Source organism: Emydura macquarii, unplaced genomic scaffold (genome assembly GCF_026122565.2).
Source record: "Emydura macquarii macquarii isolate MOO-44397 ecotype Brisbane River unplaced genomic scaffold, CSIRO-AGI_Emac_v2 contig_2473, whole genome shotgun sequence".
NCBI classification, from domain to species: Eukaryota; Metazoa; Chordata; order Testudines; family Chelidae; genus Emydura; species Emydura macquarii.
Window position 1 is genome coordinate 14120714 of NW_027132610.1, and position 27020 is coordinate 14147733.

The 27020-nt window shown below is 40.5% G+C and overlaps 2 protein-coding genes across 7 annotated transcripts in view; both read right to left on the bottom strand.

Moving 5' to 3' along the window:
- Positions 1-2197, bottom strand: part of CCDC169 (coiled-coil domain containing 169) — a 60024-nt gene extending 57827 nt beyond the window's left edge. For both annotated transcript variants that reach the window (XM_067562747.1, XM_067562746.1), the window contains exon 1: positions 2115-2197. In XM_067562747.1, the coding sequence (XP_067418848.1) occupies positions 2115-2197 (83 nt within the window). The remainder of the gene's footprint in view (positions 1-2114) is intronic.
- A 4486-nt stretch (positions 2198-6683) lies between these two features.
- Positions 6684-26532, bottom strand: SPART (spartin). Of its 5 annotated transcripts, none has more exons than XM_067563002.1 (11): positions 26164-26520; positions 25117-25256; positions 23055-23165; positions 20874-21713; positions 19452-19649; positions 18262-18366; positions 14526-14649; positions 12752-12946; positions 11493-11651; positions 10903-10993; positions 6684-7542 (listed from the first exon to the last, which is right to left on the bottom strand). In XM_067563002.1, exons 4-11 carry the CDS (start codon positions 21702-21704, stop codon positions 7356-7358), a joined length of 1890 nt encoding a protein of 629 aa, XP_067419103.1. In that variant the 5' UTR covers positions 21705-21713; positions 23055-23165; positions 25117-25256; positions 26164-26520; the 3' UTR covers positions 6684-7355. The 5 variants fall into 5 exon arrangements, with proteins under 5 accessions (XP_067419103.1, XP_067419102.1, XP_067419104.1 ...); XM_067563004.1 differs by lacking the exon at positions 25117-25256 and adding an exon at positions 9327-9387 and having other exon boundaries at positions 7405-7542; positions 26164-26532; XM_067563001.1 differs by lacking the exon at positions 25117-25256 and having other exon boundaries at positions 26164-26519.
- Between the last annotated feature and the right edge of the window lie 488 nt (positions 26533-27020).

A 27020-nucleotide genomic window follows, 5' to 3' on the forward strand; every position in this document is an offset into this window, starting at 1 on the left:
GGCTTCTACAAAAGATGGAATCCCCAAACTCAGTCTAAAGGCAGCACTCTAACAGAAATACCAGCAGCTGGGAGGTAGCTGGGATGCTGACCAATGCTCTGTAGCACCATGCAGGGATATTGTTTCAGCACTGACTCAAAGGAGAAAGTACCACCTGCTGAATTACCAACTGTACTTATTACAGCATCCTGGATTTTTCCTGGAGGTCTCCTTTAAAGTACTTTTTAGCTTTCATTCTTGCTTGCGAAATATGGTGAGATCACAGTGCAAAGTGGTATAGTTGCAAGCACAAAACTATGAACCACAGCATAAATTGTAGTGCTGCAAAGTTTAGTCTTGTAAATCAAGATTTTCAAAAGTGACTAGTGATTTTGGGTGCTTTGTAGTTTAACTCTCCAACTTGAGACACTTAATTTGCAGAAAGCACTGAAAAGTTCCAGAGGGGTAGCCATGTTAGTCTGTATCCAGCAAAAACAACGAGAGTCCTGTAGCACTTTAAAGACTAACAAATTTAATTTCTGCAGGCATAAGCTTTCGTGGGCTGTAATCCATCTGACGAAGCGGGTTACAGCCCACGAAAGCCTATGCCTGCAGAAATTAAATTTGTTAGTCTTTAAAGTGCTACAGGACTCTTGTTTTTGCAGAAAGCACTGAGAACCTTCTGCAAATCAGGTCCCTTTGAGGTGCTTCAAGTTGGGCATCCAAAGGTCTGCAGCCACAATCATTTTTTAAAATCATGGCCTACAAGACTAAACTTCACAGGAAAAAACTAAGGTAAAGCTCTTGTGCTGTTCTATTTCTTGTGAAGCCTTTAAAGGAGGCTGTACCAATTTGGCTCATCCCTTTCTTCTGAAAATTCACCCAGTGAGAAATGGTCTTCAAAATATACAAACTGTCAATTGTATTGGAAATTTAAGTTTTGATTACATCAAGCATTTCTGAGCTACTTGTTGGTGGGGGTAGCCACTGAGATGTGACATTTATGCATCTCCACCCATTCAGGTATCCAGTCAGTGTTAGTAATATATGCTTTCCATGGTCCTTTAATACCAATTTAAAGAGACAAATGGTTAATATTTCAGCAGAAAGCCTAAATATTAATTTATCCACAATTATCTTTCTGATATTTATTATTTAAAATCACATATTGCTCTATGTAAACCTTGGTACTTTGCAAACACAACTTAAGACACATTCCCACCTTACAATCTAAGGTCCTGATACTTCAAACTGAACAATGCAGGCGGACTGGACTCTTACATTTGCACAGACACTACTAGTCTGTGCAGACATGATTTTACGACTGGAGCCTAAACTAGACAAAAACATGGGACTAACAGTAAGGTAAGGTAATTAAAAAGGATTACAGATGAGAAAAAGATAGGAAGGGCTACTGGAAAAGTGAGGTTTAAGGAGAGGAAGAGAATGAGGGATGTGGGTGAACAAGAAAAGGGTGACTGTTCCAAGCATTGGATGCAACATGGCAGAATACGTGAAGCCCAGAGTGGGAGAAAAAGATGAACTGAGCAATATCTCCAGCGCTGGTCTTTCCATACTGCGGGTACCAGAAATGACATCAGTTTTCAGTAAAATGACACCCTCTAAACAGTCAAATCAATGCTCAGAGGAGCAGGAAGGCAAACATCGGATGGGGAGCTGAAGAATTCAGATACTAGGGAAGAGACATGGAAGGCACCAGTTTTGGGGAAGCTGGGGACTGCAAATGTCAGGGGATTGCAAAGGAAGCCCCCAGTCTTGCTACAAAGCTTGGGGGCGCTACAGCAACTCAAGGAAAAGGTTGCCAGAACGTATTTCCTTAGCCTCATTCTCTGAAAGGGCTGGTGCATTTTTGCTGACCCTCTCCAGAGGCAGACACCCAGCGTGGAGAATTTCAGCACCAGGAGTTAAGGGATGGCAGCATTATAACCAAGTGAAAGCAGGGGCCTATAATGGAGAGTACTGAGCAATCTTACACTCAGCACGCCTCTGAGCCTGCTCTGTAGCAGGCTGGAGAAACCAGCAACAAGGCCCCTGCTGAGGCCCAGGCTCCACAGCACCGCAGCAGGTACCCAGCACGCCCCTTGCCCCACAGCTTCGAGAAGCAGCGGACTCACGTCATCTGCTTCTCCTGCCCCAGCTCCAGCCCGAGCTGCTCAGAACCCAGCGCGCTGTAGTCCCCGACCCCACCTTCTCCCATCACGACCCGCTCCCGCCCGCAGCCCAGGCCAGAGATCCTGCGTGGCCGAGGTCAGCCCGTCACCACAACCGGGCGTCCGTGCGTGCGTGTGAGATCGCGCGCGCTCATCTCCTTGGAGAGGAGGACGAAGGGAGGGCGGGGCTAGGGGTGGAGACAAGGAAGCAGCCACGCGCGATCCACAGAGCGAACGGTCCGTGCGGAGCACGTGACGGCAACATCAACGGCGCTCCACCAGGCCGGAGCCCGTGATCGTCGCGCCTGCGTCACGTGAAGCCAAGCTCGAGAAGGCGCTGCTGGCCGTTGGCTGGGACTAAGCGCGCGCGCGACTGACTGTCAAGTCTCAAGCCTCTGGCTGTTGCGCTGTGCCGAGTATGGCCGCGAGCGCACCGGATCCCGCCTCGGACCAGGCGTACGGGCGGATGGCGGCTGCGCTAGGTAACGGGAGGGGTTGCGCGGGGCAGCCGCCTTGCGGAGACCATGCGCCGCGCTTGGGTGCTGGGCGGCCTCTCGCTGCTCCCTGGCAGTCAGCGCTGGAAGCGCTGCGCCCAGCTCTGGTCACTGGGGAGAGCCCCGCGTGTGGGGCAGCGCCCCCGTCCGCCCGGCCTGCCGCGCCTTGCCCCGGCCGTGGAGCCGCTTCTGGAGAGGGCACGGGACCGCGCGGGGAGCGCCGCGAGAGCGGGCGGCTGGGCAGGGCCCCAGGCAGGGCACGGCCATGGCCATCTCCTCCTCCCGTCACAGCGGCCGCAGAGTCAAACTTCGCTGGCCCCGTGGTAGTTTCGTTCTGTCAGGGGCGGGGGCGAAGCAGCTGCCAGGGCCCCCAGCTGGGGCGGAAAAAGGGCACACTTTACTGGAGACGGGCCCAGGCTGCAACCCTCGTTACCATGAGGAAAAAATTGTTCATGGCTCATGAGATCGTGTGTATGGGATGAGGGGTTGTGTGTGTGTGTGTGGAAGTGTTACAAATTTGTACTGGGCCCGAAAAAATGGTGATTGGGCCCTGACAGCCGCACAGATTGACTGATGAATTGAGTCAGCTCAGCTACCACATGGGTAACTTAACATCCCAGATCAAGCCCAATAGATGGATGTGTCTGTACCTAAGTGGCTGTGCCAGTTTAAGTGAAACACCAGGTGAAGTTTTGCAGCCAGCTCCTGTCTCTCTCCAAGTCCGCAGAGGGTGATAGTACAGAGTGGCCTGCAGCGCATGGGAACTTTAACCTTCCTAAAGTGTAACCTGTCATGGCACAAGCTAGACAATACTTTTTCCCTGGCACAAATTGACCCTTCCTCTCCAACAGATATAAACTAGATCTATAAAGAAACTATGCAAACAGTGTAAAAGAAGTGAGGTGTGCTCTCTTGCCAGTCACATATGCTCTACTTCTTCCATGGCCAGTTTGGTACTGTTGCCATAGAGATTGGAGGATCTTATAAGTATACAGCCTGAGGTCAGGTTTGAAGGCACTGAACAGAATGAAGCATTGTGTTTTACTTTGCAGGCTTGTTTATGGTATGAAAACCTGACTGGAACTTAATTTGCAATTAACTTTAAAGAGTTTGCTCAGCTATTTTAATGGCCACATATTTGATGCCTTGCCTACTTTGCTTTGTCTAGAGAAACTCACAAAGGAAGCAGACAGCTTGGCAGAATATCAGAAACTAATGAAAAAGCATGATATAGTTTTGTCCCAGTTAAACAAGAGTTTTGACCAGGTAGGATAAGCTAACAATTGTCTAAACACTTTTGACGTATGAAGTGTTGTAGTAGATATGCAATGAATTTTGTAGCTATTTGTTTAATTATTTAGCCTCATAGAAACAATTAACACTTAAATTGTCTTTTCTTTAGGGCAGGGACTGTTGCAGTTGTGTGGGGCCTAGCACAGTGGGCCTTGATGATTAGTTGAGGCCTCTAACCCCTACTGCAGTACCAATACTAGTATTCAGCAGTGTATAACACAGCACTAGAGTCTCTAATTTGTTAAACCATTCAGAGCCCAGAACAGCTAGCATTAATAGCCACTAGTCAAAACTGATATGTAGAGGGTAGTATTTTTTTAAATTATACTGGATTCACACTTAAACATCTGACATGGCTTTAGCTCACACAAGCATTTTTGCATTGGCTCTTGGTTCTCTTTTCCAGGTGCCTGTGGATATAATTCTGTCTTGTGCTCTACAAGAAGAGCAAGGACCTAGATTCTCTTATATTTGTATCATGGTAATTCCTGTAACGTACGAAGGGCTGTCAGTATGGCATAGATTATGCTCCTAAACTACTCATGATCTAAAAGTGACAAAATAAGAAAAAAAGCAACCATGTTTTCAATGAATAAAAAATAGCCCTGTACCCAAGTCACTGTTAGCTGGGGTCTTGAGGAGTTGAAATTTTAAAATAAAATCTAAAAACAGTTGCTCCTGCCATCTTGCACTGAGAATACATTGAACACGGACTTTTTAAATTGAAGCACACAGTGGACAAAACCAATAATTTTAAGTATGGCTAGCAATGACTCAAGCCTAATTAACATTCACTGGCAGAATTCACTACAACAGACACTTTAAATGTAGTAGTAGTCTAAAAGGAAGGGGGATACTCAACAGCTAATTTAAGAAATATGGAAATATAATTATAAAAGTACAATGAATAGTTTAGTAGTTCTGGTGTTTTAAAAAGGGACTATATCTTATAACTTATATCCCTTAGTCTTTAAAAAAATAGGAATCATTCATATCAGGTGAAGATTTAAGGCTGGCTTTGAAGGAGACTAATAAAATTTGTAAATATGCTTCCAGCTTACATAGTGTGTGAAGAAAATGAATTTAGCTATACATACAATTGAGTTTAAAAAGTAGGGTAGACCTATGCTCCAGGTGTCCCTAAACCTCCAGCTGCAAGAAGTTGGGAGTGGATGACTTGAAATTGCCCTGTTCTGTTCATTCCCTTTGAAGCATCTAGTACTGTCAAGACAGGTTACTGGGCTAGGAGGACCATAAATCTGATGCAGTATGGCTATTCTTATACTATTGCAGGAGAACATTTTAGGTTATGACAAACTTAAAGGAGTATCCCTGGTTGTCCTTTCCTAGTATTACAGGATTGGCAAGTCGAATTAAGCATGTTTTGCCTGCTCCTGAAGCAGCAAATAGTAGGTAGGGACAGAAGCAGGTTACAAAACTAAGGCCTAGTCTATATTAGAAAAGGTTTCCCACTCTAACTATACTGCTAAATCCTTTTCGTGGAGACATACCTTATACTGCTCCAGTGAGCAAAATAAATTATAGCTGCAAAAGCACTTTTATGCCATTATAACTGCATCTAGACTAGGGCATTTGCTAGTAGAAATCTTGCAAAACACCCCATACTCCTAACAGACACTGCTATACCAGCAAAGGTTACTAGTGTAGACCTCTGTGAAGGTTGATCTGGAATGTTGCTTCAGAAAAAATCCTTGATTTTTTTACTTCTCATAACAGGAAATACACAGCAGCTCAGCATCCATAATAATGTTAAGCACACAGGTCCATGTGTTTTATTTATAGTTTCAGTTCCATAAAACACTCCAGGAATTACACTTCAAGTGGTTAATCTCTTGGTCTCATGCTTATCAGCAGTAGGCAGGGGCATATACTAGCCCCACAAAGGCATTACCTTCTATTAATTCATTAGTATAGACTGCTTATAATTGCATTTATTCAGAAGTCTGAGCCAGTCATAGTAACAACCATTTTCTGAAATTAATGTGAAAAACAGTTTGTAAATGTCTTTTTGTTTGCACCACAGGTTCAGTCAAGACTGGAACGTATAGCAGCTTTGAAGCCCAGTAATGAACTTTTAAGTCAGTAGCAGAGAACGACCTGAGTTTTTCATATGTACTGCAATGCTACAAGTCTGTTGTAGAGCACAGCTGTACAAGAAATATCAGGACATTTCATATCTGAGTAGAGACTGGGCACAAACTACCTAGTTACAAAAGCAGCATGTATATTACATTTACTGGGATAATATTTTTCAGAATTTAGTTCTTCATTGTGTTCATGCCCTTAACAAGACCAACCTCATTTTAATAATTAGTGGCATTTAATACAAGATACTAAATTAGACAGAAGCAAATATTTAACATTTCTAATATCTCAATATTCCATTAGAGGACAGCAATATGCACTGCTACACTACAGTGTCTTTAGAAAGATTTGTAATATAGTCATAGACTGACTGTGAAAGACATGGAATATATAAATGTCAGTGAAAGCTCTTCTGTTTACAGTTTTTCCTGTATGGAGTCTGAGCTTTATAGTTAAAGGATTTTTTTCCCCTGTAGTACTGAAGAATTAGTTTCTCTCCCCTCAAAACTCAGTTCTTTTACTGCCTACTTGTGGGTATTCTGACTTGTTAGGTGTTTCTCTTGTACAGAGAGTCTCTGTAACCCTAATAAACAGTGTGGTCTAAGTCTTTGGTTTGTACAAGTATTTGTTCTGAAAAGCATTTAACTTAAAAGGAAGGAGGTTACCTGAGGCTCTCTTTCATTTCTTTTAAGAGGACTTTGGTCATTAGCTCAGCTTCTATTTAAATGTTAGCAGTCCTAAAGGAATTTCTCTAGTCTCTGGAAACCAAAGAATGGAACCCAAAACTAATAGTGCATATAATTAGATAAGCCCATTCTGCCTTGGTAAAACTCATTCCAACCATAATTAAGTGGAATTAATAAACTATAAACCATATATTATTTATTCAGAGTGCTACTCTCCCTCTCCTCCCCCCCCCCTTTTTTTTTTAAATACACACAAATATAGTGCTATAAAAATACACAAATCAAAGTAGTTTTTCCATTCATGTTACTGTTCCATTTTATATTTTGAAAAATGGAGTTTTTGAATGCATGGATTATGGAGATATTTTTCTTCTGAATATACTACATCTATTTGCAAATACATATCCTTCCAATGGTCAGTTTGATACACCATTGCAGAAACGCTGAATGGAGAGTAATTTCACCTCACAGAAAATACCTAGTTTTATGCATTCAGTTGTCTCAAGTACATAAAGTTAGTTTTAGTAACAGACAATTAGAAAAATATTTAAATTAATGGTTAGCATTATTCCCATTTCTTTAAAATAGTAAGTTACATCCATACTGTAAGGCTTTGGGAAATTGTTTTATCTTCCATCCTTTTTCTCCTTTTCTAGTACTTTATATTCATCCAGTACAGCATGGCCTGTCTCTTTTGCAGTTTTCTTCACTATAGCTTTGATACCAATATTGTCAATGTTAAATGCTGTCAAACCAACATTGACTGCAGAATTCATAGCGTTGTCTGTAGCATGGCCTGCGTCATCTCCATACCTTAAAGAAACATGTTTGTAGATATGAAAATACATTTAAAAAAATACAAGTGAGATCTGTTCATTCAATTTTCCTTATGTGCAAACCCTTGCTCCCCACTCCCATATGGTTGTTCTAAATCTGTTTCAGTATCAGGTATTTACAAACATGCAGATTGGCTCAATTCATCCCTCTTGAAATGTTCACTCCCAAAGCAAGAGTTTATACATAGCACAAAGAAAATGAAATAACCCAGATTAAGTGTGGCCAGACTTTAAAATATTTAAAAGGTGAAATTAAAAAACTGCTAAAATTAATTATTCTCAATTACAGCTGCTAATCTGTCACAAGGTTTTTTAATTCCATGACTTTCCTTTCAAGTATCAGAATACCAATTGCTGCTCTGTCCCTTTCCCAGCTTCAAGAAATTTGGTGTAAATGGTATTGGGAAATGAAAAATCTCTGACCATCACCCTACAGGTGTGAATAAAGGCAATGAAGTGCTTTGGAAACGAGAGAAGTTCTAGGTGGGAAGCCTCAGTCAGTAGGTTTCCCTGAATAATCTGGTATCAGAAAATTCTGCCAAGGGGAGGGATTAGTTCAATACTCAGAGATAGGCCTCAGCAGGGCTGTGTTCAAGCCTCTTACCACTGCTTCTGTAGCTTAAGGAGGCAGGTAAGCAACCAGATCTCTGGCAGTGTAGGACCAACATAACACATTTTTATATTGGACCCAGCACAGGAAATAGCCAGAGAACACAGCAATCCAAGCTGCCAGACAGCCCCTTGGGAAGCATTGTAGCCATGCATAAGTAAGAGCAAGCCAGAAATAGTCTTGGCAACCCCAGAATCCTGGCAGTGCTAAGCCACCTTTGTGCCACTCCAGGTTGAGCCTCCTGTGAGCCCAGCTCAGAGTCAGGACCATAATTTTTTGCTGCATTAGGTAGTCTGTCTAAAAGTTCTCCAGGTTGTTTTTTGTTTTTTTGGAGGGCAGAGGTAATGTATTATGTTAGGGGAAACAAAGTCTGGGTCCTTATCTAATACTACAAGAGCAACCATGGCTATTGAGGGCTGGGACCAAGCACTGAAACTAAATGGGAAAAGCTATTTCCTTAGAATTCTCTATTAATAGAATAGCAGCCTTAATTATGGTTTAATTTGCAGATCACAGAAATTAATTAATAGCAAGAAGGAATCAATATTTACCAGTTTAGTTATTTCCACCCTTGATATATAAAAGTTCATTTTCTGCAGTACCTCTGCAACAGGTAGATGCACTAACGGCAGGATTTTGGCACATCCTGTGCCGAAGTGCATAATCAATTTAGCTTTCTTCCTAAACCCTAAGTACAGGATTTGATAAATTGATTCTTCACTCCAGCTCAGAATCTTATAGTGCCTCAACTGAAAGGATTTTTGTTTTTAAATGTGTTGAGACGGCACTCAGACACTAGAATGAGGGGCACCAGTATAACAACTTTAGGTAGAGGCCACTTACTTCACTTGCACCCAAAACAGAGCTAGTACATCTGCATCTACATTCAAGTAGAGCACCTGTAGCTTGGTGGAAACATGATAGTGTTCCCTTAAATGTTGTTCATTATGCTGAATCTTACAGTTGTCTTCTAGAAAATGCTTTATGGATGGTAACAGAAATTCAGTTCTACCACCTAAACTGAAACCAGCTTAAAAAGATTTCCTGTAGCATTTTAAAAGCTGTTTGGATAGAGCCAAATGCAAGAGATGGAGGGAATCCTCAATTATCAAATACTGTAAGTTTTAGTTAACTGCAAAATTTAGAGTTACTTATTGCTTTTCACTCTTAGTGGCTGTTGATAGCTGATCTCCATGTTTCCTATTTTTATATCTAAAATAAAAACAAATGATTTTAAAATGGCAGCACAGTAGTAATATAGCTCCTTCAGCTATTTCCTATGAGAAATAAGTATTAGCAGCAAGATGCCATTTAGCTAACCAGAGAAAAGTGATGCAGTTTTGATTAGTCAGACTTTTCTAAAATGACATACAGCGCAAACAATAAAAGCCCTGATGAAATGGATTACTCCCACCTTAAAGCACGTTTCTCAGACATGTCCAATCTGTAAATCTGCAAACAACAAGACTACTGCTAATGTTGTAACCAAAGCTCTTGCAGATATTTATAGACATTACTTCATCCTACAGGATGAGGAGTACAGAAAAGCTCATTTAAAAGCCCTGGATACAGTGATTCTTTCCATATCACTTGCAGGCATTCTGCCCAGTCAGCTGTAAGCCTTAATGCACTTCATGCAGTTGTCTATAAAAGACCCATCACCAACCTGCTTTCTGTCCCCCGCCCAAACAAAAAACCAAAAAAAGCCACAACCCACACACATTCCAGGAGTACATTCACAGCCTTCAGCATGAAATGCACAACAAAACCTTAGACTTTTCACCAATGATCTCTGCTCCATATAATTTGTCTACACATTGTCATCTTATCTACCTTTATGCTCTTCTGATCTGTTTGCATTTACATCTACCTTTTACCTGGCTGCTGTTATATCATCGGTCATTGATCTATTGTCATCTGCCTTTACTGAACCTCCCAGTTCTGATCATGCCTACTGTGTTGTTTTCTAGACCACCATCTGCACCCTTTCACCTCTACCATCATCTTTCCAAAAGTCCTATTCTGTATCTCCCATCTGTAATTTTCTCATCTGTTTAGATGATCTCTACCATCTTTTCTTCCCATTACCATAGTACCATCTGCTAGTAAATCCCCCTATACTTTTCCCCTCCTACTTGTCTCTGGCAACACCTGTATTTATGCCACCCTAACTCAAAATGCTCTGCTCCATATTTCTGCTGCTACCGGTTTTAAGTTTCCTTCCTTAACCCCTTTTATATCCTCCTTGGCACCTACTTGTAGCTGAAACTCTTTCCTTGTACACCAAGATTCTCTCATCTTCATCTCAACTTTTGGTAAACTGAAGCAGTGAATACTCAACTAGAGTTAGAAGTGATTCAAAGTTAGAAGAATTTAGTTAGATGGGATTTTTTTTTTAAATAAAAACCACTGAAATACACACATCAAAATTTGAATGGGATTTTTACACCTCTCAAAGCTGTACTAATTTAGACCACAGAGCTAAAAAATAAATCCATCAGGGACATTTACTCAGATTTAAGTAGAGGGCATGCCTGTCACTATTCACAAGAATAGTTTACTGTAAACTTAGTGCAAAGAGATTTGATCCAGTACAGCAAGACGATATAAATTTTTGTAAAATCTAGAAGTGTAATAAGCAGGTGTATGTTTGCCATTGTTCATACATAATCCTAGTTTATTGTAGGAGCCAAGCCAGTTACAAAGCTGATAAAAATATAAACTTACTTGTGTTTGACAGTGTGAACAGTCTCTGTTGAAACACTTTTAGCAATGCATTTTGCTGCACATTCCAAACCTTGCCATACTGTTGAAAACCCTGTAAATATAATCAGTTCATTTTAAACCAATGCATTGCAAAACGGAAGAGTTATTTAGTTTACAGCAGGGGTTCTCAATCTTTTTCTTTCGGAGGCCCACCCAACATACTACAAAACTCCACAGCCCACTTGTGTCAACTGTTTTTCTGCATACCAGTACTTTAAAGGCAAGGGCCTGCATTAGGGGATAGAAAGCATGGCAATTGCCTGAGCACCACGCCAGAAAGCCTTGTGATGCTAAGTTGCTCAGGTTTCAGCTTCAGTCCTGCACAGCAGGGTTCAGGCTCAGCTTCAGCCCCAGGCGATGTGGCTAAGGCTTCAGCTTTCTGCCTTGGGCCCCAAAAACTTTAATGCCAGTCCTGCTGTTTTATTTTGGCAGACCACCTGAAACTTGCTCACAGTTCTCAACACCCACCCTCCGCCCCGCCCGGGGGCCTCGGACCCCTGGTTGAGAGCTGCTGGGCTTACAGCATGTATTTAGAATTTTCTCTTTGTTACCTTGAACTCCACTTGCTGCTACAACCAGGGCACCATCAAAAGTAGACTTTCCATCTTTGTCTTTCTTAAGGGACTCTGGAATCAATTTGCTCCCATGCTTCTTCACATGTGGGGCTAACTCCTTTCCAACGCAGCTTGCTATGGAACACACCCCTTCAACTAATACACAAAGTATTCAGATTTAAGTCTCCTTAGAATTCTTGTTAAGTGGAGAAAAAAAAATATTTGGTTCACTGAATTACAAATCTAAAAAGCTATTGCAATTTTATTCGATTCATGTGAAAGGTAGGCTTCTAAATCCATATTTAGGCACCTAAATAGAAGCAGCTTGATTTTTCAGAGATGCTGAGCAGCCCTGGCTCCTATTAAAGACAGGAAGCATGGTCTTATGAGTTAAGATATTGGACTTTAAAATCAAGATCTAAATTAATTTCCTAGTTCTGTCAGACTCTAACCTGGGGCAACTCTAACGCAGTTTCCTATCTGTAAATTGGGGATAATACCTCCTTGCCTTTTCTCTGCCTTGTTTAAATAGATGTAACCTGTTCAGGAGGGCATGTATTATCTCTTGCTATAACTAGCTCCTCCAGGTAGCCATATAATACACAACCCACTGGGACCTAATCATGGTTGGAGCCTATAGGCACAACCATAATACAAATAATTTATAAAAGAAAAATCAATAGGAGCTGGGGCTGTTCAGCACCTCTGAAAACTAAGCTACTTCTATTGAAATGTCCAAGTATGGATTTAAAAGCCTAATTTTAAAGCCCCCAGGTTTGAAAAATACACTCTATACTGGTCGCTTTGTGTGTTGATACCTGTAGAAGTTAAACAGTTGAGTTCAGCTATAACCTTTAAAAAGTATCATTAACAACTAAAAAAATAAATAAAACCACCTATTTTTGGCACCAAAGGTAGCAGTCAGTTTTAGCCATTTAATTCAACATGGAGATTCCAATCTAATTTTAAAACGAATGTAAGATTGCAGAAATGCATGAAACAATCAGAGCAATATGCTTCATCTTTGTGTTTAGGAAAGAAAACTTGATCTCTAAATGGTCAAATACAGTATGACCTTTTGGGACTAATTCTTGTATCACTAGTGATAACCAGAAGTAACTAAGTGATCTGTAAATGAGGTCAGTTCATTAACTCATCGACTTCCTGCCTTCAGAAACCCAAGCAACAGGATGTGTTTACAGTCTGCACATTCAATAAAATATCTTGGTGTAGAATTCAGATGCAGAACATCTTACCCAAAAACTGGCTGACTTTTACAGCTCCTCCAGTAGCTTGTTTTGCTACATGAAGCCCCTTAGCTACAGTTGGATTGACTTCCAAAGGTTTTTCTTCTGGTTGAATGTGCTCTCGCAATTTGGAAGCTCCTTTGTGGATTGCTTTGCCAGTATATTCTGCTCCCTTGACCAAACCCCAACTCAGCCAGGATGCTCCTTCAAAACAAAAATTAGCTTAGGTAAATACTACACATGAGATGGGACTTCTGGCAGCATTTTCTCCTCTCTCCTAGTAATATCTCTAAATTACACACCTGTATTGCAAATGGCAGCTGTACTCCCTCATTAGGGGTGCCAATATGAAAGAGTCTACAACTCTTCCTTCTGCTTCCCCCTAACCACCACATTATCTTCATCTTGTCTGATTTCAGTCACACCTAGCTAGCCATCATCCAAGCCTCAATTTCATATTGACTCTGCTCCAGCAGGGGCAAGTGTGATAGACACAGAGAGAGCTGGTTGTCATTAGCATTCTGAATGCAATCCAGTATATCTCTCTTCATTAACCCTCTCTCTCTCACACTCACACTCACACTCTCTTCATTAACACCTCTCTCTCTCTCTCTCTCTCTCACACTCACACACACACACACACACACACACACACACACACACACACACACGGATCAGCAGGAGAGAACCCCCACTTAGCTGCCATCTAATCCTGTAGGTGCTTAAGTTTCTGCTGATAAAGTCCCCTATGTGCCTACATTTTTGCTAGTAGGCATGCACACAGCTTTCTAAACCATGACACCAGGTGCCTAACTCATGTTGGGATCTCAGATTAGGTGTTCCCTACCAATCTCACTTCAGAGGCAGCCTTAGAGCATGTCTACTAGATCAGGCCCTACACAAAATAGAGATGATGGTGCCCCTCTTATACCACGTATTTGAGTAGTTAAGAGTACTCTCCTAGGATGTAGGAAACAGGTTCATATCCCCTCTCTGCCAGACAGGAGCAGTGACTTGAACCCAGGTCCCCCTGTTCTCAAGTGTGTGCCCTAACCACTTGGATATGGAGTAGTCTGGAGTGGGGTTCTTAGTTTCTCCTGCTGAAGCTGTTCCACTTTCTATAGAATATTCATTAGGCCAGAGAGAGACTGCCTCTATAACCCAGTGATTAGGCCAATCACCTGTGAGATGGGAGACGGGTTCCAGTCTCTGCTCCAGTTCAGGCACAGTGGGGATTGAACCTCAGTCTCCCATATTTTGGGTGGGTGTTCTAACCACCCAGCTATTGAACGTAAGAGGGAGACGAGCACCATCTCCTCTGTTTTTTTGTGAGAAAGGACTGACCTGGTTTAGGCACCGATGTCCAGGAAAGAATTCATGGCTGTGAATCCTGAGTGAAGGGAGGCGCCTCTCTCTGACCCTGATGTAGATGCCTAACTCCCTTTGACGAGCATGGTTTAGGTCACCTCTTTCCTCAGTATTTCCAATTGGTTAGTTTAGGTGGCTCCACACTGTGTGCTAACTACAGGGAATCCCGTTTTTTGGTGTCTAACCCTTCCCATGCATTGTACAGGAAATCTGGCACCTTACTCAAGGCTGTGGATTCAACTAGGTGGCCTGGTGCCTGAAGTCTGGCATTGCAACACTGAGCTAAAAGTAATTTCTGTGGATCTAGCCCTCCCCACCACCCAGTGTTCATCATCTATGGTGCCTTTAAATCAAATAGTGTTTAAACACTATTAGCAGGACAATTATATTAAAAAATCCCTGATTCCAGTAGTACCTGACAAGATTCCATGGGCTACCTTCTCACTCCACTCAGGTAACTCTTTCTCTCCTCCCTCAGGTTCTGGTTGGATGCGTACAGTCTGGGCCAGGTTAATTATATCACTTGAAGCTTCCAAAGGCTAAAGGATGAAATATATATTCATGAAAATCAAGTAGTTAGCAGGGTACCAAGTTGTCCTATGTAGGGACTTAGATGGCCCCCATTAACCATAGTAGCAGACGTCAAGATTTTTAAAGGTATTTAGGTATTATTTCATTCAGCATTACAAAGTCTAGGTGATTTAGGAGTCTAAGCATCATTTTCAAAAGTGACTTACGCTCTTAAATCCTGTTGATTTTTTATGAGACTTGGGCCTTGAAACACCAAGCAGAGCAATGTCTAAATACCATTACAAATCTGGGATTAAGTTCCTCATTTCTGAGGTAAATTAGAGAATGGATGGAAGTCTATGCGTTGCCATGGCACAAACAGATTCAGGGACTTTTTCCATAGTAAGACTGCTTATTAGAAAAGTTTCTAAAACATTTTAAAACAAAAATTGCCTGCAGAATTTCTTGGTCTAGTTAGAGTGGAAATTTACTTACAAACAGGAGTGTTTGGTCAAGAAACAGGGCTGTGATACATAAAACCCTCCAAAAGAGAGGGAAGAAAAAGTAGAAACGTGCATCTTTCAATATTGTTTTCTAAGCAAGAAGTCAACTCTTTGCTGCTGTTCAGTATGGGAGCTGCAGCCCAATCTGTTCCATCTTGCCCAGTGTGTCCAGCTGCAACAACATACTGCAGCTTTGCTGGGAATTTGGTCCCTGTTTTTCATTCCCAGATTTATAAAAAGGAAATTTATTCACTCAGTGTGCTGCTGGTGCTTTTATAGACTGGCTCAGCCAGGAACACTACAGAATGGTGCATGATGCTGCCCTGCATTCAGACTGAGGAGCTCTGCTCTACCTGTCTTCATCTCTAACATTCTATAGCTTTTGGATTAGAGTGCAATGTTTGTCAGTCATTCAGAGCTAGCAGTAGCAACTACTGACTGACTACTGTTTTTCATTAAAAAAGCTTTGTTACAATTAATATTTTATATATACTGTAGTACATAATGGATATTACTTCTAGCTAGAAGAGGCAGAGAAAGTTTGAGAGTTAACACAATACTTAAATTTCAACAGTAAATAGTAGTACAAATTAAATACCAGGATGGTCAAACTAATCTATAGAGTAATAAAAAATAAAAAAATAAAAAAAAAATGATGGGCTTAAGTTCTGAAAGAAATATTTGTCTAGAAAAAAATGGAAAAAAGAAGGATTATAATTACCATCCAGGAACGCAGACATCAACTAAGGGACAAAAATACAAAACAAAATACTAGACAGGAGAATCTGAGGAAAGAGAGTCCCATAAATATTTTTTGAAAATAAAGAAAGATGGGGGTATGGAAGCAACAGGAATGTTACAGCATGGGAAAAGTGAACAGATACAGAGATTTAAAAAATTGGCAAGATCTTTCTTCATTATTTCTGTTCAACAATCAGATATTAAACAACATGCTACTGGTAGGTGAACACTACAATATATCTATATGATTTGCATGCAGAGATTCACCATCAGTATTGCCATACTATTTTGGCATCAGTGAATTTAGTGTACTAGTCACAACTCCAAGAAAAAGACCAAATATTGTTTGACAATAGTATGTAATCCCAGTTTCAAATGTGTACACTGTCTTGTATGTACATGATTAACAAAATGACATGAGTTTTACTCTACATTGCAAAACAAGATCTATTTTTGTTGTATAATGACTCACTGAAGGAGCTTGCAGTTTAGAGGATTAGTTGATGATACAAACCATAAAGTAACTTATCTGGGTCCAGCTATTTGCGTTAAGGGTTTTCATCTAACAAAGGTATTTTAGACATATAGTTGCTAATTACATTCTCAGCACTGTATAAAAAAAGGATTAATTGAATTGTTAACATTCAGAGGCCAAACTTAGCTTTTTCCCCTCTCTTGATAAACGCCACTAAAGTTCAAAAGATTCCAAAACAACATCTCAATTAGACATGGCATTATGAACTTTTATTTTGGATTTGATAAAATGCTCTTTAAAATTATCTTAAAAGTTGGTTGCCAACAGAGAGCAACTTTAAATGCTCACTAAAAAAAAATGTTCAGTCAAATCCTATTCTAGTATATTGCTCTGAATTCTTGAAACTGAACAGCCGTGTCTCAATGAAAAAAATAACTTAGAACTTTATGACAGCTCACAAGTATGATCAGTCAGTTATTGCAGAAGAACATGAAATACCAACAACTCTTCCATGATTTTATTGTAACAGGGTCTCAAGTGGACTTAAAAAAAAAAAAAAAAAAAAAAAAAAAAAGCTAGGTGACTTGATTATAGCAGGAAGTGGAAGGGAGAAAGTACTTTGCCGACTCAGGGAGTAGGATCTACTGACATGAAGGGCAGATGAAAAATACATTAGCATCAAGCACTGGGAACTGATCATGAACACAGATGATAAAAATACCCATGGCAAATACAGAATCACAATGAATCATCTTTTTTAGTATTAAATAAATACCATTATCTTATGAAGTATTTTTAAAAGAAAAAAGTTTAGTTTCCTAGTAAATGCTAAGTTTGCAATTCAAATTCAGTTACTGAATCCAAGTGCACATATTATTCCAAAAGGAAATATCCATTCACAAATCTGCCTACACCTCAGATCAGTCTGTTGCTGTATATCCCTTTTGGCCCTCAGTTCCATGATTTACATCAGCCTTAGTGTCCCATGTGTCTCCTTCCCACCCCTTTTCCATGCATGTCACTACATTGCTCTCTATGCAAAGAATGCCCTCACAATTTGCCAAGCTATCACACCTACTTTGTAAGTGTCACAGAAATATTGACTTTAATTAAAGAGTGTGTTTTGTTGTATTTCACCTTTCAAGTCATACTCCCATATTTTGCATGTCATTCTGTTAGATCAGAAGCTCTTCAGAACAGGGACTGACTATTTGTCTATATTGCACAGTGATAAACATATCATAAGCACTAAATAATATACAACACTGTCCAGAATAACTTGGTAACATTTTGAGTTTGACATCTGTCAGCTTGTTATACCAATATTTAAGTCTTTATAGAAATACTTGTTAGAAGGCTGACATTGAGAAAAATTAAACTACTAAAAATGGAGCTCTAAATAGAACATATTTGAACTGAAGCAGTCTTATTAAAAAGTTGTCATATTTCTTTATAATTCCTAAAAATATTTCCCCACTCACCCTTTTCTCCAATGGTCCTCTGCAGGTTGTGGCACTTAAATATTCTATAGCAGAATCTTGGGAATTTTCCCCATTTTAAACTGCTCCCACATCCACTCATTTGCTGGAAGGATGCTGGCCACAATGTCATTGAGACAGTACTCAATGCTGCCACATAAATGACAAGCAGACTGATTACACAATGGGGCTGCGATGTCTTCTTAAACAAAGGAACTCCCTCCCAAGGGGTAAACTTTGCAGCATTTCAAAGCCCCTTTAGATTAAGGGTGAGACCAGAGCCAGAATTCACCTTTGGATTTCTTTTGTGGCAGAGCACACCACCACCACCACGCTACCACAAAAGCCAATTTGACAGTTTTAAACACTGTCAAGTTACACCTGTTATTCAATGACAATTTGCATCTTTTATCATTGGTTTAGAATCACTTCTTTAGAATTTACCTGCACTCTGAGATCAGACATCTGTTTTAACATATCTTCAAAATGCTCTCTGTCAGCTGCTGCGAATTCTGAAGATAACCCTACTCCCTCATGGGACCTTGGCACCTGTGACATCATATCAGGGCACATTAAATAGATTCAAGGAATTTTAAGGCCATTAAGGGACAACTATGAACCTCTAGCTCCTGCATAACACAGACCATAGATTTTAACCCCACATAACTTCCACCAGTACGAGGATTATTTTTCCCAGCTAAGTAATGCCTCAATCCTCCAACGCCTTGCACACAGGATTCTGTACCAACATAGTGCTGCACTGAAGATAACAGGATTTTACATCAGCCACAGGGGTCTACCTGCACACAAAACATTGCAGGACTGGGACCTTAGTGAACACTACTGAGCTCAAGTTTTGGTGGTTAAAGAAAAGCATATTTAGAAAGGCAGCTAGTCTCGATTTACAACCTTTAAGTGATGATGGATTTACAGTGTCCTTGAAAAGCTGTTCCAATGCTTAATTGCCCTCATTGTTATTGGAAATAAGATGCAAATTCTTAATTTTTCTAACTTCAACGTCCAGCCATAGGATCTTGTTATTCCTTTGTCTGCTAAAATAAAGAGCCCTCTAATATCAGATATCTTTTCCCTGTGTAGGTGCTTATAGAGCATGGTCAAGGGACCTCTTAACCTTCTTTGCAATAAGCTAAGTAGATTAAGCCCTTTAAATCTCTCCTGTTAATGCATTATTTTCCAGCTTTCTAATCATTTTTGAAGTTCTACTCAAACCCTCTTTAACATATTAATATATTTTTTAAAATATAAATCAAACTGGACACAGTAGTCAAGCAATGGTCTCACTAATGCTGTACGCAGAGATAATAGTGCCCTCCCTACTCAATATTTCCCTGGAGGATCACATTAACCCTTTTTGGGAACGCATGTTCAGTTGAGTATCCTCTTTCAAGTCACTGCTTTCTGAGATACAGTTCCCCATCCTTAAATACAGCCTACAATATTGGTTTCTAAATGTATAACCTTTGTATTTGGCTGTACTAAAATGCATATTACTCTGCCCAACTTACCAAGTGATCCAGATCACTCTGTTATGCAAGACCCCAAAGTTGTCACTGCATAACAGGTATAATTTGTATCTTTTATCCTTGGTTTAAAAGCATTGCCCTAGAATTTACCTGGACTCTGAGGTCAGACATCTGTTTCAACAGATCTTCAAAAAGCTCTCTGTCAGCTGCTGGGAGTTCTGAAGATAGAACTACTCCCACATGAGATCCTGGGACCTGCGACATCATATCAGGGAACATGTAGACTCCAGTATTACAGCAGAGAACAGGAGACTGATTGCACATAAGAGGATACAGCCAATCACAAACCTGAAAACGACAAGCACATTTATTTGTCTAAATTATGCTTTTTCAATAAGCCAAGAGTAAAGTCAGTTGAAGGGTAAGGAATTTGTACAGCTTAGTATCAGAGTCCTAGATTCCCATATAGTTTTATTAAGAAAGCCTCACCAAATCCTGAAAAGTGCATTGTTGGGATACATCATTCTTGATATACTGCCATCAAAGTTAAAAACAAAAAAAACAAACAAACAAAATTAAACTTTCAAAGAGCTACTATACAGCACAGCAGCCTTTTACTGAGGAAAAGGAAGCCCAGCTTCAGAAGCAGAGGGAGTCTACTGTCAAACAGGTGCTTAATTTAGAATTTTTATGTTTGTTCTGCTCCACTCAGAGTAGGTTTACATGACAGTGTCAAGAATGGACACGATTGCCAATGGGCTATCTACAGCTCCTAGTGCTGTTAACACTAGTAGAACTGAACTAGGGTAACCAACAGTGGGAATATATCCTCTTTGTAGACAAGGCTAAGAAGATCCAAACAAACACTCTCTCAAAAGAAAAGACTGAAGTTGGAAACCAGGCTGGAAAAACAGTACTAAAATGTAAACAAGGCAACATTGCTGCACTGGCAAGGAGATTAACTAGATAACCTAAAAAGGTCTATTCCATCTCTAGTTTACATATGTAGGTTGGACATACACCATAAATTCAGAACTGTGCCATATCCAAGAACCATAGCAACATGTTCAGCCAGAAAGTTGAGTATTTAAGTCCATTTTAAATAACCTTTTATACACTGATTCAATTAATGGTAATGTATCATTCAATAGGTCAAATTTATCTGAGGAAAGGGAAAACAAATTCTATGAGATCAAAAAGTATTAAAAGCCAACCCTTTGCAAAAAAGCAATCCATTGAAATACTTGGTGTTCTGTAACTGTTGGACAGACACAAGGGCTATTTCTTCACAGACTCAACAGCATGTTTTAATGGCAGCTATGCATACAATAAATTTACCGAGAACTAGTGATCCAACCAGCAGACCAAATTTGGTGATGAATCCTGATCACGTGCCACTTGAGGCATGTTGTGCATACACTAAGAAGACTCCTCCACTAGCTACAGGTTCTTTCACAGTAACACAAGAGAAGCACGTTTTGGTGCAGAGGTACAAGAATCAAAATGGCTCACATTGCAAAGTTCTAGAACGTTTGCAAAAATGGATAAGTTAAAAAATATTCCAATTGTTACCTGAAGAAATGCAGGGGGACGATTCTGGGCCACTGCACTGTCAGCATCCAAGAACTTCACAATGCGCAGGTATCCAGGATACGAGGGAGCACTAACCTGCCCATCAGGACTCACAAAGAATATCTGTACTCCTTGGGGAATCAGGATCAATTCATCTGCATCTATTCCTAGATTTTCAAGGGGAGGCGGCTGAGTACATTTTGTGTAATAGTCCTCACCAACTGATGAAAACTCCCCACAGTCTGTACCATAAGATACAGTATAGTGTCCATCAGTAGCTTGAGGAGTATACGCAGGAGGAGCTTCCTGTGATATAGAGTGAGCTTTTGGAGATGAAGGACTCATAACTGGAAGTTGCCCTCCGCTTGTAGTTGCAACATTTTCATTTGCTGCATGTGACCCAGATAGCGAAGTCAGAGAACTAGGTGCAGGGGGCCTTTCTGGCTTTTCATTAGTGGGAATCATTGGGTATAACATGGGCACCTCTAAAGGCACATTCATTGTGATGGCATTAGTCTGCATAGCAGGGGTAGGTTGTTCTAGAATATTTAGTCGAGTTCTAACATTTTGTAAAGTTTCTTGCATCTTTTGCTGCATTTGTCTGGCAGAGTCCCACTGGGATCCTGCACGTTCAGGACCTTGAGATGGAATGTTAACTCCTTTAAGCAAGTGGTCAAGTCCTTGTTTGTAGTAGTTCCTTGCTTCTTCCTTTTGACCCAATTCATCTTTATTCAGTCCTTTATTGACAAACATAAAGGCTTTCTTGAACTCTTCTTTAATAGCTTTAATGTTTGCATCTTCTTGCATAGCTGAATCCTGTTCTTGTTCCATTACTGCAAACTGGAACATAACGTTAGCATGAATGTACATGTAGTCATACCTTTTTGATCTTTATAGGCATACAATAAGAATTGTTTGCAATCAATTAAAAGACGCTTATTACAAAACACCACTTGTTTGAATTCAAAATTAGTAGAATACATTTTACAGACCACTCTAAATCTTAACTCCAAAGCATCTATCTGCATGGTGCTAAGTCTGATCTGTTTTATTACACATTTCTGGTTAACCTTTGGATTAGAAAATAAGATTCCAGCTCACTGCAGACTCTAACCCTGTTTTAATCAGATCTGATTAATCCAAAATGAGGCGCTTACACCACAGAGGTGTTTACTTCTTAAAGACAGAAAAGCTGTTGAAACAGTTTATGTTCCAGAATATTTTAGAATGACAGAAGTGTAAAAATGTATTTCCAATGGATAATATATAATATGCACAGATCCTCCATTACAAAAAAATTTATGATGGTTCCCGATCTCCATTTACAACAAATCAGTGCTTTTTGATAAGTGCAGAAAGTTCTCTGAAGTGCAACTCAAAACAGAATGCAACATTATTTATTGCAGCCATTTCAAAAATATGTTTTCTAAAACTATAGTTTCATTTATCTTGCTGATAGGTTTAGTATACAGACAAATACTATTTTATTTTATATGAGAAATGTTATTAAGTGTCCAATTCTGATATAACATTCTAAACAGGATCAATTTGTTTATTTTGTATTTGTACTTAAAATGTTTGTTTATATGGTAAAAACTGAGTGTCTGATTAACTTAAATAGTTTGATTATTGTAATAAATGTGTGACTTTGCAAGGTGCCGTGCACCTTTGTTATCCAGTGAACTCAAATATTTGGAGGGCTCTGCTGGGTTTCAGTTCCTACCATTGTAAATAGTCTATGTCAGTTATTTCTGGTCTAAAAGTTAAGCACTAGGAGAGAGCACAGACTCCTGACACTACATTTGTGCATCTTAAAAAGCTTTAAAAGCAGCAACAACCAGGATAAAAATGAGGTTTTTTAATTAAAATTTGAATTTTTTATTTAAAAAAAATCCTATTTAAGTGTTTCTTTTAAAAACAAACATTTAAAAGTTAAATTTGAACTAACATCAACTTATGTGAAGGCCTACACTCACTATCAAATAATTTAAAGATATAAAAATAATGAGCTGAATTAATGAGCCCTCCTCACAAAGTTTAATGAGTTAAAGACGATTTTCAAGTATAAAGGATCAGGAGGAAAAAAACATCTAACTTTTGAGGTCAAGCTTTATAAATATGGCATTAAAAGTCATCTATTTCATTTTCATTCTTTATAATGGAGAGAATGCTGGCATTTACCTTTTTCCGTCTGTCAACCTCTGTTGTGCTTTGGGGTTAATTAATTACTTTTATTTTCACTTTTGCAGACTATTCATCAGTCATCTAGCATTCTTCAGAGAGTAGCCGCTCCTGTAAATTTCAGCAATTAGAGATTGGAATTCAATTAAAGCACAAAAACAGTATTTTGAAGTGTTTTTACTGGTTAAATAAAACTACCAGATTTTTTTCCCCCCATTTTCCATCCAAATGCAGCTTGACACAAATCATGAATAAAAAAAAGTTCATTATCTAGTAAATAAGAAATACATCATTCACCATTTTAATATAATAAAAAATATAGAGATTAAAGAATCTTATTAAGCTATACAATTGCTTAAATAAATGTATATAGTTGTGTTATTTTTTTGCTAACCATGAGGATTAACTACATCTAGCATCAAGGTTATAGCTAGTAAACAGTCAAATCAACATGTTATAATGGTTAGATCAACCAGTGACAATGTATCTTCCTTTGGAAAAATAATTTAAAATACAAATGGAAAACAATTATAATCTATCATTTAAATAAATGTTTTCTGCTTGCAGTTTTAAATGAATCTATCATGAGTGAAGTAAGAGGGAACACACCAGGAGACTAGTAGAAGGGGGACAATAAAGGAAATGAATGGGAGGATGGCATGGAGAGACAGAAATTTGTATATGAGGATGTTCTGTTTCCTTTAGGTCAAGATTTAAAATTTGTTTAAATTATTCAGTGATTGCTCTTCTGATTTTACAATGAGACCAATTCGGAGGTCACAGGGGCTCCATGTAAGCACACCTGAATGGATTCAGATGCAGGGCCATAGCCTGTTATGGTTTTGGTATCTTTCAATTTTTACTTTTCTCTTTTATGCTAATGATTATTAAACTGAGAAAAGGCATAAAATGAAATCCCAAAGCAGTAGTTAAACTGAAATAAAAACTATTGGCTTATTATCTATTATAATAATTATACTCTCTAACTTGTATGAGTGAGAACAGCACTAGCACCACAACACTACTGCCCTTTTACTGCCATCAGACTAGGTCTGCAGGAAAAACTGTGATGTCAGCATGAGCACTGTTTACATAGCAGCTGATGCACATATATGTGCAGTAGCAGAAGCACAACAGCAGGCTCAGTGATTCCAAGACTATGCACTGTGATAGTAGTCAGAAATATTTTATTTAGGGTGTTAATGTGAATAGTCAAGTGATTTTATATTTTGAATCTACTGTGGGCAGTAGTACATTCTTGGGTGTGCAGCACAAATTTTGGAACTGGGGGCACCAGGGGCTCAATAGAAGGGCCATTCTGCTGGACACCTTCTGAAGCCATCTTAGTTAGTTTTGGCAGGGAGAAATTCAGAGGTTAGGCAAAGGAAAAGATTACTTGCTGGAAGCATCATGATAGGTCTAAAGGATACAATTTAGTGCCTGTACTTCCAAATGTATACATACTCAAAATATTATTTCTAGTAGGCTTTTAAAACCTAGTCCATCCCCCAATTTTCATCACCAATTAGGATTTCCTTAAGAAGGGGGGAGAATTTAAAACCATAGAACAATAATGACAACTCAATTTTATTTGCACTGCATTTAGTGGACCCACATCCCATTGCCTACATGTTGTCTATTTAAAAAGTAAACTCTTCAAAGCCTAGCAGACTATGAGCACGATGTAACAAAGGCCACCAAATTTGGCTATCATGAAAAAATGAAGAGTAACGGAAGAAACACCATTAATATTCTCTCTCATTAGTAGCAAGTCTGGCAGATAGATACGAACCACTCCCACTCCAAATTGCAAAGTATGGGTCTTTAAAAAAAGAAAACAAAAACAAAAAACCCCAAGTTTTAAAATCAAAACCATTTGAGCTCTCTCATTGTAGATTAACTATGAAGCAGTAGTTCATTCTAGTTAGTTTAGTGTTTCACTGAAACACAGTATTCATTCTGTTTGATAGCCCTGAAAAACATTATTCAACATCAGCTGATGTAGACTCTAGATTTCCCACCATCTCTATGGTTCAATGCAATCAAATACAAATATACCCACAACACAGAAATGTATACAGTCAAGTTTTCAGAGGTGTTCACTAATTTTTGGGTACCCAGCTTTAGATGCCTTAGCGCTGCAGAAAACCAACTTATCACAGCTCCTCTGGGGACACTTAGGAGAAAAGTCTGGCAAAGTCACTTAAACGAAAACAACAAGGAGATCATCAGTATCTAAACTAAATAGTAGCTAAACTATTTTTTCATTATTCTGGTATACATTTCCAAACCATACAAGTACTTTTAAACATGCCAATTGTATTTGCAGACCTTTTGGGGATGGGTGAAAAAGTTTAAAATGTACCTGTGTGAACAAACAGAAATTGTACAACTTCAAAAGTACTTTAAAAATTTTCCTAAACTCTGGGCCCTTCTTTAAATATAATGGAGTTTTATTAACTTTTTGTTCTGTGTTTCAAATCAATGAAAGTGTTGCCAAACTCAGTTAATAAAGTGACTTGCAGATTTGTTTTGTGGTGTGGGGGGTAGGGGAATGGGAACTCAAAACCTTCCCTTGTAGACTCAAGTACCAGTTTGTTTGCTACCTGCTGCTGTCTGTAAAATAGGTGACCACCTCCACAAGTCTCTGGGTGCATCTACCACTGCCAAGATTAACCTGCGTGTAGTGGGGCTGGCAGTGGAGGGGTGACAACTCAGCAGGAGGGAGCTGGTCAGGGACCACAATGGCACCAGGGGAAGGGGCGGGGGCTCCAAACCCCAGCCTCACAACTGTGGGGAGTGACCTCCAGCTCCACTAGGGTCTCAGCTAGACAACACCCACCTTCCACTGCCCAGGGGTGAGCCCCCGACAGCGGACAGTGAATGACAACGGGGGGGGAGGAGAAAAGAGGGAAGGAGCTCACACCCCACCACACAAGGGAGTCTGCCCAGCCAGACGGGGGGGGGGGAGGGAGGGCTTTCACCTCCCGCCCCCCCCCCCAGCCAGACACGGCGAGGGCGGCACCTCTTCACCCCGCTCCCCACCGCAGGCGGGCTCTCCCCTTGCCCGGCCCGGCCCGGCCTCCCACCGCCCGGCCCCGGCACTCACGCAGCTGGAGGACGCGGGCGGGCCGCCGGCAGTTCACTGGCTCTGACCCTCTCAACAATCCCAGCTGCCCTGTGAGTCATGTGACCCCCTGTCAGCTGCTCCCGTCCCTCCCTCGGAGGCTTTTGAGCGCTGAGCGGCGCCGGCTGCCAGGGGGAGCCCTCGGCACGCGCCGCGCACCCCAGAGCGAGGCTGCACTGCGGCGTGCGCGGTCCGTCGCGGCTGTGCTCGCCATCGGGGGTCGGCCGGCGGGACCGGGACCCCTGGGGCGCGGCACAGCACGGGGCCACGTGCGTCGTCAGACGCACCTCATCATCGAGCATGATATCACAATGCTGTGTGACGTCAGGGCACCACAACTCGGCATGGCGGCGTCACGCAGCGCAGTGACAGCACAAGGCAACCCGATGGCAGCCCGACAGGAGACGGCAGCGTTGTGTTGTGACGTAGCCACGTGGCCTCGAAAGGTTGTGGCAGGTTCTGTTGAAAGGCTGGGACCGGTTGACTCTGTGCAGGGAAGCTGGAACTCAATCATTTTAGTGTTTGCGGTTATGTCTGGTACCTCACACGCCCCCATTTGTGGTTTGTGATTGTCAAACCTCTGGGGGTAATGAAGCAGTTGTCAACTTCAGTGAGTTTTGGCCGAAGGACAAATTCAGCCATCCTCTGCTCATATCAGGAAAGGTGCATGCTGTGACACAGAACAGTTATGGAGATCATCCTGCTGTATTGGACATCAGTCTCAGCACAGCACAAGGGCACTGTGTCAGAATAGTGCAGTGCAATAAATCTTCATGGCACTGCAACACAATGTGTGAATGTGATGCTACGGGGAATACGTAATACTTGCTTATAGAAAT

Coding starts and splice junctions, on each gene's coding strand:
- SPART (XM_067563000.1), bottom strand. CDS start 21,722: ATGTTCCAGTTTGCAGTAATGGAACAAGAACAGGATTCAGCTATGCAA. Junction 18,367..19,451: donor TGTCTGACCTCAGAGTCCAG/GTAAATTCTAGG, acceptor ATGATGTCACAG/GTGCCAAGGTCCCATGAGGG. Junction 7,543..10,902: donor GTTCACACTGTCAAACACAA/GTAAGTTTATAT, acceptor TGTTTCTTTAAG/GTATGGAGATGACGCAGGCC.